Source organism: Hippoglossus stenolepis, chromosome 2 (assembly GCF_022539355.2).
Source record: "Hippoglossus stenolepis isolate QCI-W04-F060 chromosome 2, HSTE1.2, whole genome shotgun sequence".
Classification (NCBI taxonomy): domain Eukaryota; kingdom Metazoa; phylum Chordata; class Actinopteri; order Pleuronectiformes; family Pleuronectidae; genus Hippoglossus; species Hippoglossus stenolepis.
Genome location: NC_061484.1, coordinates 25000433 through 25015767, shown reverse-complemented (window position 1 = coordinate 25015767; position 15335 = coordinate 25000433). Strand labels below are relative to the sequence as shown.

Genomic DNA, 15335 nt, shown 5'->3' with positions numbered 1-15335 from the left:
TCAACATTTTAATAATAATACAAATTGACAATATAACCCGTAGAATGATGATAAATTAATTAAAACATATTAACAATTTAATAATTACAATAATATGTTTTAAAGAATATGACCATAGATTGCATAGAATGATAAGAATTCAAGTAAAGTAGATAATTTAAAAAGAAATGGAGAAGCCTGTATCAAGAATGTCAGATAGTTATTGGTGATAAGTGAAAAGACGTAGAAAGGTGAAACGGCTGCTTTCCCTCATATCAGTGTGTTCCCTCGTTTTTCTTTCCGCTGCTGCTGGTCCTCCCATAAACCAGCAGCCGATAATTGCCAGCAATTTTTAACAATTTAAGATTTTTCACCTGACCTTTCTGAACTCTTCGATTGCGAAATAAAAACTTTATATTGTCCAATTCATTTTCTTTATTTTTTCCTGAAACCTTTTTTTTCGGACTCCTACCAACACATCTAAAAGTCGACTTATAATTCTCCTATTTGTGTGTCCAATCAAGTGTTTTTAAATGCCTGTTGAAACCAGTGCAGGCAGACTTATTAGATTATAAAGGAGTGGAACTCATTTGCACCCCATAATCAAATAGACTGCTGTTAGCACTGTGCAACTTTTACTCACTTATTCATAGAAAAATTACTGGTAATATAAGACTGATCTGGTTATTTTCTCCCCTGAAACTCATGCATCAAAAAGTCAGTGTTGGGATGAATGTGTACGTGAGAGAGTGAGACAGAGAGCCGGGCTGTCGGTGAATCAGTATTCATAGACTATCGCCAGATCTGCCAGCCCTGACTCACAGCAGGGGCTCGGCTCTATGAAGATAAAGTGATTTTTTGGGGAGTGAGTGACCCTAAATCTGACCTGAAAAACACACACGCACCCTCACTGTGCACGCACGTACACACCATCTTATCCAGCAATTAAGCAGGCACCGCTGGAGTGAGAACTCCACTTCAGTTTCATTCCCGCACTCTAAATGCTGTGAGATGCATTCACACGTCAGGGTTTTCTCTCTCTCATCTGAATGCTAACTGCTGAGGGTTATTGTTTGACCACCTATGCCAAACGGGCAAATTTCTAATTTCCAAGAAGAAAATTAACACCTTCACCCGCGCTGTTGCTTCGTGACCTCATATCGAGCCAGGGAAAATTTCCCATCCCGACACAGCTGTTACTGTAATTTTAGGATTAATTTCAGGATGTTTAATGCAGCACAATGTAAGAATAATGATCCTTACTGGCCCATTTGTAAAGGACAAGTCATTTTGGGCCTAATGTCCAATAACTGTTAAAGCACAGAGAGATAGAGTGAAACAGAGAGGAGAGAGAGCGGGACGGTGGCGGACTATCAGCCCCTGAGCAGTGACCCTGCTCCTCTCCTCCTCCTGTCCTTTCATCATCTTCTCCTCGCTCCCTCCTCTATCACAGCCTTCATCTCTCCGGCAAATTGAATTCCTCCCCAGCATCTGCCTAAGCAGCTTCATGAGATGGGCCTGAGAGCAGAGGCTTGCACATGTCACAGCAGGGGGGAAGGAAAATAAAATAAAAAGTGCATTTGGGTGCACATGTAAGTACGTCTGCGTCGTGACTCTCCTTTCGCACTCGGAGGGCAATCTCTCTGTCAGGCAGCGGTACTTTGAGCTGCCACACACTTTGACAGAGATGGACTGAGGGGCAACAAGAGAAGAAGAACAAAGAGAGAGAGGGAGGGGTGGTGGTCCTGACAGACAGACAGGTGGCTGGATAGACAGGCAGATGAGAGGGAGAGACGGGCGAGGACGAGGGGAAGACTGTGGGGAAAGAGAGAGTGACGCGTTGACACTGATTGACGGAGAGACAGACGGCCGAGGAAGGAAGAGAGACCGATGACATCAATGAGTGAAACATGCTGTTAGCTGACCTTGTTCCTCTCGGATGTGGTGTTCTCCATCTCTGTCTGTATAGTTCCTAATGGACTCTCTCTAAAATGGAAAAGAAGGGATTAGAGGGAGGGGGGGGGGGGGGGCGGACAGAACATTTGGATTTGCACTGTGTGAAGGAAGTGGCAGAGGAGTGGGATGATACAAAATGTCCACTTCCTTTCTGTTTGTACAGTACACATGCACCTTATACACATTTCTAATTGAGGGTCATATCTGGTAAGCTGTTAAGACTGGGGCTCTGCTGCTCGCTCGCTCCCCTTCTCCCTCTCTCCCTCCCTCTCCCTCCTTCCCACACCGAGGCAGGCGGAGGTGAGTTATTGTGCTGGTCAGCAGTTTGACATTGGAGTCTGCATTGCCAGCCATCGTCTGTAGAAACGGAATATTCCAAATAAATCCTTATACTTGCATGCACACTCACACACCATCTCCCTCTGTCTCACACTTACACACACGCACACACACTTACCCTCACACTCACAGACCTGAGTATAAATCTATCATAGATGGAACACTTCCCTCTTGTGCAAGGAGCAGGCAGCTATCAATCTAGAAGGGAGAGGGGGTGGGGGGGGAGAGGGTGAGACAGTGGAGAGTGGAGAAAGAGGAGGGGAGAAGAAAAGGTGGCCCTGACACTTCCGCAGGGACTGAGGAATAAGGAAGGGGGGAGCCGAGACAATGGAGACAAAATGAGAGGTGCAGAGGAGAGACAGAACTGCGAGAGCTGAAACGACAGGGTGGAGAGAAGATTGAGTTGACAGGAGAAGGAGAGCGAGAAAGAGGGAATGTTAAAGTTTGCCTGAAGAGTTATGGACCTGTCCGTACATACTGTCACAAGCAGATAAGCTTCGTCCCCTATAACCCGGCATGTGTGTGTGTGTGTATGTGTGTGTAAACGGTCGATGGGCTGAATAAATCTGTAACTTCCTTCACCTTCACCTCACATCCCACATCCAGGTGCTGGGGTTTTGTTTGTTGTCTGGATCCCGGTCCCAACACATGTTGCCTGTCCTGCAGCTTGCTGCTGTGGACAGACATTGGGAGCTTGACGTCGTCGTGGTGAGCCAGGTCTGAGCACCGCAGCCAAGAGTTAAAGACTGGATGCTATTGTTTAGACAGCAGCCGCAGCTGAGCCCTGCAGCAAATGTGCATTGTGAAATACGGCAGGTGATTTCCACAGGGTTATCGTCAGGTTTAACACTGTGAGTCACTAAATAATACAATACAGTGCAATTTCAGCCGAGCATTAAGAAATAACACTTGATGTCTTTATAGAGACAAATAAGATGCAGAACCAGTGCAGATTACAGGAAACGGTTGTTGTTATTTGATCAATTCTACATCACATCTGAATATGATCTCAAAACATGTGCATTGAAAGTGACTGTGAACGACTGTTGACTTTTTTCCGTCGTGCAAAGCCTTAAAGTGCCAAAGTGCCATTTGATGCAGCGACATGCGTGTGCGCGGCCAAGTAGTCACTGCCTGTCACTGCCTGGGATTTGATAGAATTACTGTTTTTTTTTAAACTGCTGTTGCAGATCAACGCTGGTGGGAAGGATTTATTCGAAGCAGTGATGCACATCATCATGCAAATGCAGCCTGTGTGTGGTCTTACACCAAATGTCAACATTACTCATCCCATTGTTTACCATCAAACATAGCAAACCGAAGACAGTCAATCTGAATTATGGTTTTATGAATATCTACTTTCATTTAAGCAGACATTGTACTTTTTCAGCTTTTTATTGTGTGTTTTATAGGTTTTCTTGTGCATGTTCTGCAAAGTTTCAAATCCCCAAAGCTCCTGAAGCTCTTGAAACGCCTCGTCAGTTTTCTGGCCAATAGGGCCGGGGAATCACAATGTCCCACATCTACATAATGCATGCCTCGCGGCCAGTCCGGTTCGTCTGGTCACTTCCCAGAGTAAAGCCAAGTGAAGCGAGAGCGGAGGCCAACATTTCCGACACATGCTGGAAGTGTTTGACCAATTAGAACAGAGCGGGTCAGCTGGCCAATCAGAGCAGACTATGCTTTACCAGGAGGAGGGGCCTCAAAGAGACAGGAGCTAAAACCGAGTGTTTCAGACAAGAGGAACTGCAGCGATGGACAGTCTGAGCAAAGTGAGGTGTTTTCTTATCATTAGAGGATGAAACCTTTTCAAGTAGCAACACAAATTAAAATTATGCACCTGACTATGAGCAGAATATGTCTCCATCAATATCAAATCAGTGAAACAGACTTCAACCACAAGGAGGTAAACCCTCCAGATGTGTGTTGTGCCATAATGCATCAAACGTGATACCATAAAATGGTGTGCCTTTCGTCATTCAATAAATTTGGTTATCAAAATAAAAATATCAAATATTAATATTTCATTATTAATATTAAATAATAACTTTAATTGATTAAAGTTACCTTGGGGCACCACCCTTCAAAGGAAGGGAAAAGATAGCCAATTTATTGATTGAGTCTCATAAAGGTTCTAACTACAAATTTGGAACTCTGATTAACAATTAAATTAATAACTATAACCAAAATTACCATATAGATAGTTAGCTAAGTTGAAGGATATGGAGTTCTTGACAGTGTAGAGGTTGGCAAAATTCACTTATGCAACATTAATGAAAAAACATTTGTGAAAGAAAAACATTTATTATGAATATAATAAAGTATAAAAACACAAATTACTAACGGTCTAATTGCTAAACAAAGATAGGTATGTGTGTATACATGTGTGTGTGTCTGTGTGAGTCAGCGTGCTTTCAAGATGGCGGCTGGCCAAATAGATAACACCCTCCCCCCCCTATTGGAATGTTTACGACCTGTAGAGCTAATGAGGTGAAGAGTTATGCGTGTGTCTGTGTGTGTGCCAAATTAGAGAAGGTTGCTAGATGTATGCAAGGAAGGACTGAAGAGCATAACTAGCATTAACTTCCTCAACAACTTGTAACCACAATATCACAACACAAATCAAACTTATAAACATCATACAGAATCGAATAAACAGTCTTGCTTAGCCTAGTATAATTATTAAGCCCAGTTGTGTTACCCGTCCGTGGAAAGGGGAAAAAGGAAGTTGCTGTGCAGTTCGAAGTTTTGTGAAGTCTTCTGGCTGGTTGTGGCTCCCACCTTAGTGATTCTGTTGAGCTGTGTAGCTCAGTTGCTGGCTGAAATTTGCGAGCAGGACATCGAGTCGCTGCTTGAAGGGTTGGTAGAGCTTGGAGTGCGAAGAGGTTTCCTTGGTGAGATGAGCTGGAAGCTGCACCTTTGTGCTCCTCTCGAAGAGTTGGATGGGAAGAGAAGATGTGAGCTGGAGGCTCGACAGCCTTCCCTCCTGTGGAAGGATTGTAGGAAGAGGCAGAAGAGACAGAAGAGGGGGAGACCTGGCCTTATATTGGCCCGGTGACCTCACAGGTCATGGGGTCCAGAGTGACCAATGGGAGTTGAAACCTGTGTCCCTGGGGGGGTTTTCACACCTCAGTGTGATGTTGATGGCCCCTGGGAGACTGAGTCCTGGAGGGACATGCGGCTTCAGGCTTTTGATGGCCCCTGGGAGACTGAGTCCTGGAGGGACATGCGGCTTCAGGCTTTTGATGGCCCCTGGGAGACTGAGTCCTGGAGGGACATGCTGCTTCAGGCTTTTGATGGCCCCTGGCAGACTGAGTCCTGGAGGGACATGCGGCTTCAGGCTTTTGGCTGCACATATAGGCAGAGCTTTGGTCTCCCAAAACCCAGGTCCCAACATGTGTCTCATCAGACTTTGGTTCACACTGTCGCACTCACATCCCGTCTCTGGCACTTGAAGCTGCTGAGGGTGTAAATGAGATTGAGATAAGGTCAGGTTGCATGAACTCCAGTGTACACGTGCTGCCTGTAACCTAAAAAAGTCTTGACTCTGGATGTGAGGAGCAGGAGAAAGAACATTTGAGGAAACACATTCTATTCAGTAACTTTTCTCTTTATTGTTGCTTTGATACCACGTCTTTTGAAATTCTAAAATGAGTTTTCATATCTGCCTTGACATTCGCTAAATGGCACCCGCCAACGTTATTACAGAATTCAGTTCAAAACTATACGCAAAAAAAAAATCAAGATAACTGATGTGAATGTTTTTCCAACTTCTCTTTGTGTGAAGAACAGAACATGAATATAACCTGTTTTGCTCCTTTTTTGTCGTGGATGAATGCAGCTGAACTTTTGCTGCAAGAATAAGGGAATTCAACTTTTTTCAAATAGCCAGAATAACATATTTTCCTTTCTCTGTCTCTGTTTGTCAGAGGTGGCTCCCTACCTTCGAGGGGGCGGAGCAGGGCAGCAGGTGGTGTTGGAGGGAAACAGGCTGGTGATGACCTGCCTGGCTGGAGGCAGCTGGCCTCTGCAGTACCGCTGGACTCTCAACAACAGCAACATCACCGACTGGACACAGCAGTACAGGTCAGTTAGCAGCGGCTGGCAGTGTCTGACTTTTTGTCGTGTATGCCTTTCTTTTCTCCAAGTGTGCGTCTGCCTTTTGGTCTGTGATCCTTTCTCCTGAGAGTCGTAGTTGTGTGATTCACTCCGTGGACGTAGACTCCAAGTCCTGGAGGTGAAGCCAATGTGGATGTGCCTCAGTTTCTATAGAAGTCTGTAAGAAAATGACTCTCATGACTTTTCCTAAATAGTTTATGGTCTCAATTCCTAGCTTCAATACAGCCTGATGTTCCTTTTGTAAATGCTCACAGGCCAATGGGTGACGTCAGGGTGGATCTAGGTTAGACTCATGAGTTTGGATGCAAAGAGGCTTGTCTCTAAAACTCTCTGCAAGGAAGTTACAATAAACCAAAACATGCAAACAATTTATCTTTTTCCTAAAAATGCAACTCATCCTCTGGAGCCGCTCCAGGGTTGCGTCCGCAGCATCGGGATAAACAGCTGTGCCTGCTAGTGATGGACTGTGCTCGGAGAAGGTCACAGCGTTTAGGCTGTGGAACAAAAGTGAGATTAATAATTGCATTAGCATTATAAATATGTATATGGTCCGGGGAAAGAAGAGGAGAAGCAATCAATAAGTGAGCTTCTTTCTCTCCCTGCCCCTCTGCCTCTTTTCCTCCGCCACTCTCCCTCTGTCCCTTTGTGTGTTGGGTTCGGTACGAGCGAAGCAATCCCTCCCGGCAAAACTGCAGCTGTGAAACAAAATTGTTTTTCACATCATTCAGAAATACAGAGAATCCTGGGAATACATGCACAGTGAGGGAACGAGAGGTTGAGCCAGCATTTTGTAGGCAGTCGCCGGTTGAGCCAGGAGACGTTGTGTTGCTCTGGATTGCTCTCAGCGTTCTGGCTACTTCAGTTTGGTGAGGCCAGGGCTATACTGAATTGGCAGGGTGCTGTGAGTTTGAGAGAGTGTGTGTGTGTGTGCGTGCCGTGCGTGCGTGCGTGCGTGCGTGCGTGGTGTGTGTGTGTGTGTGTGTGTGACCATCTGGTATTTTAGGCCTGATTTTTGTAATATACCCATACATCATTCATATTGTTAAATTTTTTACTGTAAATTGATTGGAAGCAGACTAAGTAAGTAGAGTGGCGTCCTCTGCTAATATCAGTGTTGATATATTATATATATATATTGATATGTTCAGGCTAAGGTAGCTCATTGCCACTGGAGTGTGAGTGTGTGTGTGAATGGCTCCTTGTGACACACACTGGAATTACTTTTACACATATTTCTCAACAATTCTGTTCCTACAAAGTCCACATTTTGTTCCTTTCCAAACTTCTTTATGACGTGATTTAATTTGTGTCCCCCTCTCATGTCGTTTGATGTACGGGAAGGTAAAGAATTCAGATGAGCAGAGCTGTAATTGCCAAACGATTTAACAGTTAGCTGATTGACAGAAAATGAATCTGCAATTACTTATATAATAATAATCATTACCTCAGTAATTTCTCAGTCGTTTTTTTAAAGCAAACATGACAAATATTTGGTCTCAGCTGTGAGGATTTGATCGATGGTTTTCTTGCACATAATAATACACTGGATTTCAGTCAGGACCACTTGACCTGAGTGAAATCCAGTCGACACAAGTGCTCTGTTCTGGGATCCTCCTGCTTTTCCATGAGTCGCCATGGAAAGTAAAGCAGGTAGAGCAGCAGCTAAAAGACCTCGGCACAGGAAAGAGCAGTGACACTGATTAGCTCCGATTCAGTATGAAAAGGAGGTGCTGGGGTGGAGGTGGCTTGTGGAGTCACTTTGCAGTGTAAGCAGGTAGAGTGGGCAGTTAAAGCAGCTACCCTAAAAGGTGCCGTATAAACTTTGCCGATCGAAAGCATAGGAGGGGATCAGCTGAGTCACCATAGTGATCTGCTGCTGTCAGCTGGATTGTGGCTGAACTTGACTTTGTGACCTGTCTGAACATAAACCACATTTTAAACTAAGATTTCACATTTTAGAAAATTGTCGCAGCCTTAATGACTCAAATCAATAGAAACTTCAGCTTCAGTTCAGCTACAGTCGTCTGCCACTTTTCTCACTTAAGGTTTAGAATTAAAACCATCATTAAAAAAGTTAGACTTAAATAAACGAGGACGTTAATATTTGCATTGTCTTCAGGAGCACGATTAACGAGGCTACTGTACTTATCTTTAACACTGTCGAACATTTAGAAGCTGACAAATAAAGTTATTTTACACAAAGAACACTTACTCTAGCTAATCCCCGTGTTAATTAAATGCTAACCTCATTGTGCTGGTAGAAATAAATTAACATTCTCCACCTCCCTCCTCGTTCAATGCAGGCACAACACACATTGAAGTAAAAAGGAGTTCAACAATGACTCACACACAAATCATATATTCCACAGTCTCTCCTCCTATTATATTTAAAGCACAAGGTTCAATGTGACAAGACGTGTGCACTGGAAATGTCCACGTGTGTTGTTGTGATGTGATGAACACAGATTGATGTATAACGGAGGAGTTTGGTCAATTTGTAAATTTGTCTTCCTGTAAAAACCTGACTGAACGTTCCTGAATCCCACAGGGAATCTTTACCCCCCCCCATTCCGGGCTGAGACTGTGTCAAACTAATTTACTGAGAATTTATTGTATTGATTTCGCACCTGTCAGCACTGCACTTTGTGTTTAGTGGGATAAATAAAGAAAAAACAAACAACTTGTGAGAATTAAAAAAAATATATATATATATATATAGTGATAGCCCCAGTGCACACACCTATTAAAAGGGAATGGAACACAGGCAGAGAGAGAGAGAGAGAGAGAGAGAGAGAGAGAGAGAGAGAGAGGCAGCGTTAGGCGGTGTCCAATATCAAAATCTGTTTCAGGATGAGAGGTGCCCTGCAATGTGTCACTCCTGATGCAAATGGAATTACGTGTGTGAGCCTTTTGATGTTGGGGTGTGTGTGTACTAGTGTGTGGTGTGTGTACGTTGGCAGCAGACGCCGACAGCCTGGGAGTTAAATACTTGGCTGTCCTGGTATTCATAATGAGCCCCAAAGCGATGTCCAGTTGTACTGTGTCTATGCCGTCTGTGTGTAGTATGTAGCTGTGTGTGTGCATGTGTATGCATTTGTGCGTTTGCCCAGCATGGCACCAACCTAGATCCTATGCCAAGCTTCCCATTAGTGAAGCACAGTCCATTAAAGCCCCATTAACAACCCCTTTTAGAACAAAAACAACATGCACACAGTCAAAAACCTTTTATACAACACACATAAACACAAATACACTAACGCACATGTCTTCTCTTCTGTTATTGGGGAACTTTGACAATCTCAGGCCCGGTTCCATTCTTAGATCAAGGTCGTGGAGGGGAAGTACACAAGAGTGCTTACATATGAACAAACAGAGCCCCCGTGCTGCTGGTCTCCAAACATCGCTCCCAACTTCTCCTCCCTCGTCTTTATTTACCGCTCCGAGATAAAACAAACCCTAATGACCGTCCTCTCTGTGTGTCCGTCCGTCCGCAGGCTGTCCGTCTCGTCCCTGAAGAGGACCGACGCCGGCCTGTATCAGTGCACAGTGAGGAACAGGATGGGAACAGTAATCCACAGGAGAACAGAGGTGCAGGTGGCCTGTGAGTACACAACGACACACACACAGACACACACACATTGTACACGCCATTATAACGAATACAAGCAGGTTTATGACAATGTTGTTTATGAGGAAGATTTTAGCCAGAAAAACACCAACAGGAGAATAAACAAGATAATTACTGAAGTCATAATTTGTGTCTAATTCAATTCGGCAGTTTTCTATTGTAATTATTGTAACAAATGAGGAAGAAAAGGTTTTTATATCAGAATATATCAGACGTTCTTCTATTTCTGAACATAGACAGATTTTCAAGGGTTATTTTCCACCCGGCTATTTCACCTTGTTTTCAATAATCAGAAACCTTCAAATATTCTGAGACTGTGATATTCCTTCATATCTGTTGTACTTGACATGGATCTTACATTTCATTTATTAGGGTCTTACTTTGTTGAAACCTGCAGACGCTCCTGTTATCCAGAGCAGCAGACGTCCCCAGACCAAATCCTTTCTGGCCTCTGAACCATTAGCTTCTGTAACTCTACTGCAATCTGTAATTTGGTATTCCTTTCATCTCTTCTCCTAAAAAAAAGAGTCAAACATGTTCCTGGGGTTTACTTTTCATAATTTAAGATGGAACAGCATCCACTATGTTTGCTATTAAAGATTCAGTAAAACATAAATTAAACTACAGCTCCCATGAAACCAGCGTGGCAGCTCGGGTACTTACATCATTGTAACTTTTGTTCACGTCTTTATAATTCATAAATTTCCCCAGTTATCTCAGCAGTTATGTCTGCGGAGTTAAACCCTGGTCAGCGTTCAGTCCTCTGGGTTCCGCTGTTATTACAGACATGTCTGAACTAAACTGACCCCTCGACTCACCTCGTTTGATAAGCTGTGACATTTAGCCTTCATCGGTCCGGGGCTGATGGGAAATTGTGTTTAATAAAGGCTGCCAAAATTAAGCTGTATTAAATTCACAAAGATATTTAATTGCCTGTCAAAAAACTCATCTTAATCTGAACATATGAAGCAAGTGACACGACATAGAGTGGAGAAAGGCTCTGTATCAAAGCTACAGGGACCCTGAGAGTGGTTTGCAGACAGGGAGGAGGAGTCAATGGTGTTTTGAATGAATTGTATGAGCTTATTGTACCTTTACGCTGCTTTAATATAACTCATAAATGAATGGAATGATTTTCGATCATGAGAAGAAAATACCTGGTGACAGTGAAGAGTAGAGTCTGAGAACTTTGAGTATTTCAGTCCTGCTCCTGACTGACCAGCAGTGATGGAGGAAGTACACGACAGACATTTTACTTAAAGAAAAGTACAAATAAATAAAGCACACATCAACTTTTTTACTGAAGTTAAAGTAAGTAAGAACCTTGCTTTTAAATATGCGTATTGAAAGGAGGCGGGGTGTAATGTTACCTGCTCGTTCTGTGACACAATGCAGAGTCAAAATGTAGTGAAGTAGTAAGAACAGATATTTGCTGATATGATAAGTACCCAAAAAGAAATCTACCTCAGTAAAGTACATATACATGAAGCGTGTTAGCAGTTTTAAAACAGCAGTAAGTTTACATCTAACTCTACAAGTTTCTATGTCATCAACATCTAGAGCCACATAGATTGTGAAGAAACACAGATGCTCTATTTTTCGGTTGAATGCTCTTTTTCTGGGGCTTAGCGTGACTTGTTATACAGTGTTGATACTCACGCTCTTCATTCCTCTCCCCCCCCCAGATTTAGGAAGCTTCTCCACGGAGGAGCAGAGAAAGACTGTGACTCAGGGCAGGGCCGCCATCATCAGCACGCCCCCCCTCGCCTCTTTCCCCCGACCCCTCGTCACATGGTTCAAAGACGGACAGAAGATTATCCCGAACAACCGAATGTAGGTGTTTCTCTCATTCTCTGTTCGACTCTCCCTTTCTCTCTGTCACACTCACTCTTATCCAGTGAGTCTTTGGAACAAAGTGTTTGCAAAGAATACAAGACTGAGATAAAAATTTGAATTTTTCACTCCTTATCCCTCTGTGGTAAATTAATTAACTTTTTCTAGAAGCCAAAATGTTCTTTTTTTAATCCCTGCACACCGATTGTTATGACACTTAGATAACTGACCCTTTTCATTAGGCATCGGTACAACAGACATAACAAGATAAAATGGATTTCTCAATTAATCACATCTACAGGGTTATTAAGTAATTTCAGGTTTTCCCTCAAATCTTCCTTTGTGTAAATTGTTGCGCAGAGACATGAGGGTCCCTGGATGTGCTGGATTTCACTGGCTCCTTTTTTTAAATGCCCGTCATTTGCATATTACTCCTTCGCCGCTACAGCTATCCTGTCAGTGTTGTTATTTTGAGAAATGTTCAAACTGTGTATTAATGATGTAATTACTCAGACAAAGCAGGGGGAGGGTGGGTTTGTTGTGAAAGGTTCTGAGAATAATTTGCTGTAGATTGTCCTAAATGATTTGAGGATATGTGGCTGTTGGAATCTACTCATCAGTGAAAGTAGGTGTTGAGGTGCAGACCTGTTCGACCTGATCCGGGCTAATAAAAGCAGAGGCTTTATTAGCACTCACACTCATAGATAACTAACTCCCCATTAAGAACACTAACTGCTCCCCTGTGTGTTATTGGGTGAAATTGTCAGTGGCCTTGCTCTACGCGTAAATGGCCAGACAGCAACTTCTCCACTCCCTCTAACGACAGTCGCCACCTCACAAGTGCCTCCGCGAAAAGCGTCGTGGAGTTAGGTTACACAAGCAGCTCGTTTTATTTTAACTTTTGTCTTTGGCTCGCATCAACTTTGACTTTGCTTTTGAATTTGAACGAACACGGAAAAGGACTCTCCCGTTAAGTTAATGGGGCGTCGCTGAGTGCGGCTTAATGACAGTGGACTGCAATTATTTTGCTGTTGAAGACACAGTCGGCGTTGAAAGTGTTTACTGTCAGAGCATCGCCACTCCACTGCGTTAGCCTCTCTACACTGTACTCCCTGCTGCTCGCCATGAAAACAGAAACCAGGGAGTCCCTTTGTTCTCAGTGCTTTGTACTTCTACTGATTGTTTCATGACAACAGCCTATTTACATATTTTAATAAGCACATATATTGAAGCTCAGTGTGACCGAAGATGTTTTTTTTTTTTAAACTGGCAAGTTTTTAGGTGTTCGCTGTCCGTACCCAACTTTGAGATGAAGTCTCAGCGAGAGATTGAGCGTTTCCCTCGTTTCAAAATGGAAAAATAAATCTGTGACTGATGCCGCAGTAAAATAAAGGCACTTACTGCTAGAAAAGTGAACCAGGAAAGTGTTTCTCTCACATCCACGTGTCTATTACTTTACTGGCCCTTTCCATCCATACCAAAGAATACTGAGAACATGGCACAATGAGCAGCCATGACGCCCTTTGTCCTGTACACGTACTTCTGTTACATCCACAAGTGGTCGTACTATTGTACTATTGAGTCCAAGTGCACAGAGGCAGTTGACTCCGGGTGTGATTCAGGATAATTATTTAAAGTACACTGGACGTTTTTATAAATGTGTGTAGCTGTTACAAAAGGCCGGGTGAATATCCAGCTGTCACACACAGGAAGGAGAAGCCATTATCATTTCAACAAGAGGATAATGGGGCAGACTTACATTGTTTTTCCCTGGAAAGTACAGTAGGAAGTGTTCGAACATCTGAGAAACACTTCTATTGGAGAACCTGAAGTAAATGAATGTACTCGTCACAAAATGTTGTGTTTAATTCCTCTTCTTCTTCTACTTCTATTGTTTAATGCTGTCTCAACTTCCTGCAGTTGGTCCAAAAGTCTGAACTATATATACTGCAGACAAACCAAAACTTGTTTTTCCACTGGTCCACAGCACCTCACACCTGTTATTTTGGTTCCTATTAAACTGAAACTGTCGGAATGAAACAAGGTAGGTGTGAAAGTGTCCTGAATTAAGCCCGACAGGAATGGATATCTTACCAGAGGCTGTGGATCCATGTTCATATAAGTATAAAGAACAACCAGGACACATCCTTTATCTGTTCGCTATAGGACCAACCTCTGTGTCGACCTCAGCCTAACCACAACACTAGTGATTATTTCAGGTGGCAGGGGTCTGTTGTGGAAGCCCCCCCCACCCAGAACCAGACATGTCAGGAGCCAAACAGACGAGTTCTGGTATAAATATTTGAAAAAAAAAAGAGCAAAAAATGCAGTTAACATCAAAATTGAAGATAATAAATGTTGAGGTGAGGCTGAGGGAAGCTGCAGACTAAGCACTGATGCAACAGTTGCAGCAGGAGGGTTAGCGGAGCATTTAAAACAAAATGTGATTCGACAGTGAGCAATGGGCTGTCACAGTTTGGCAGGTGCACTCAGCTGAGCAGTCATGTGAGAGCTTCGGCCTTCTGATAACAACACAGATGATGATGTCGCTCGTGTTGGCGCCAGTACATGTGGCTCCATTTCCCTTTTGCCCTTCATCTTGATTACTTAAAAAAAAAAAAAAATCATAAACACCCTGGCTAAAAATGCACAGTCTTGGGTTTTTTTTATCATTAAGATAACTTATTGGGCTCAGGATCTCCTTCTGCTGTTTATTGCCCTCGGAGTTGGTTTCTCCTGAACACCTGAACACCTGACTGCCTCCACTGAAGCCGTGAGAAATTAACACGTTTTCATGAAATACAATATCAGTGACACCCTGGGAGCAGAGAGCAGAGATGCTGTGTCACACAGCCCGGGCCTTACACTTAGCGTAGGCAGTGTTTTATTTGGTCCATATACAAATTTTATGCGGAGACAGGGAGACATGTCGCCTCTGGTACTTAATATAAATCATTTGTCCACCTCCATTAACTCTATGGAGTGTCCTAGACAATCTCTCCCCTCGTTGAATGAATGAGGGAGAGATCCAGCAGTCAATATTTCACACGGTACACACCTCTGACAAACAGCTGGCACCGCTGCACATCAGGCCATTAAATTAGTCAGGGAGAGAGATTCTCACTCTTACAGTCGACGTTCGTGTTCAAACCTTTAACGGCTGATCGGAGATTCTGATTTTTGGTGGTGACAATACACCACAGTTAACAGAGATACATGGATTTTCTATTTTTATCCATAGGGAAATGTTTGCAGCAAGAAACGGCATTTTTCCATGCACCAACATCAAAAACGCCAACAGGCATAACCAGCTCTCGTGCTTACATTGCACCTTTAAGCAGCTGCTCGTTGACAGAGATGGACATTTGGTCCACACCAGCTGGACATCCTAATTTTTATGCATGTTTAAAAACTTCCCAGCTTGTGGAATAAAGAACATTTTTATCTGTTTTTTGTAAATAGAGGGAGGTAATAACATCAT

General features: G+C 43.2%; 1 protein-coding gene across 2 annotated transcripts in view; it reads left to right on the top strand.

The window, feature by feature from the left end:
• sdk1a (sidekick cell adhesion molecule 1a) overlaps window positions 1-15335 on the top strand; it is a 231817-nt gene that overhangs the window by 83161 nt on the left and 133321 nt on the right. For both annotated transcript variants that reach the window (XM_035172087.2, XM_035172078.2), the window contains exons 2-4: window positions 6204-6360; window positions 9888-9994; window positions 11707-11854. In XM_035172087.2, coding sequence (XP_035027978.1) covers window positions 6204-6360; window positions 9888-9994; window positions 11707-11854 — 412 coding nt within the window. The remainder of the gene's footprint in view (window positions 1-6203; window positions 6361-9887; window positions 9995-11706; window positions 11855-15335) is intronic.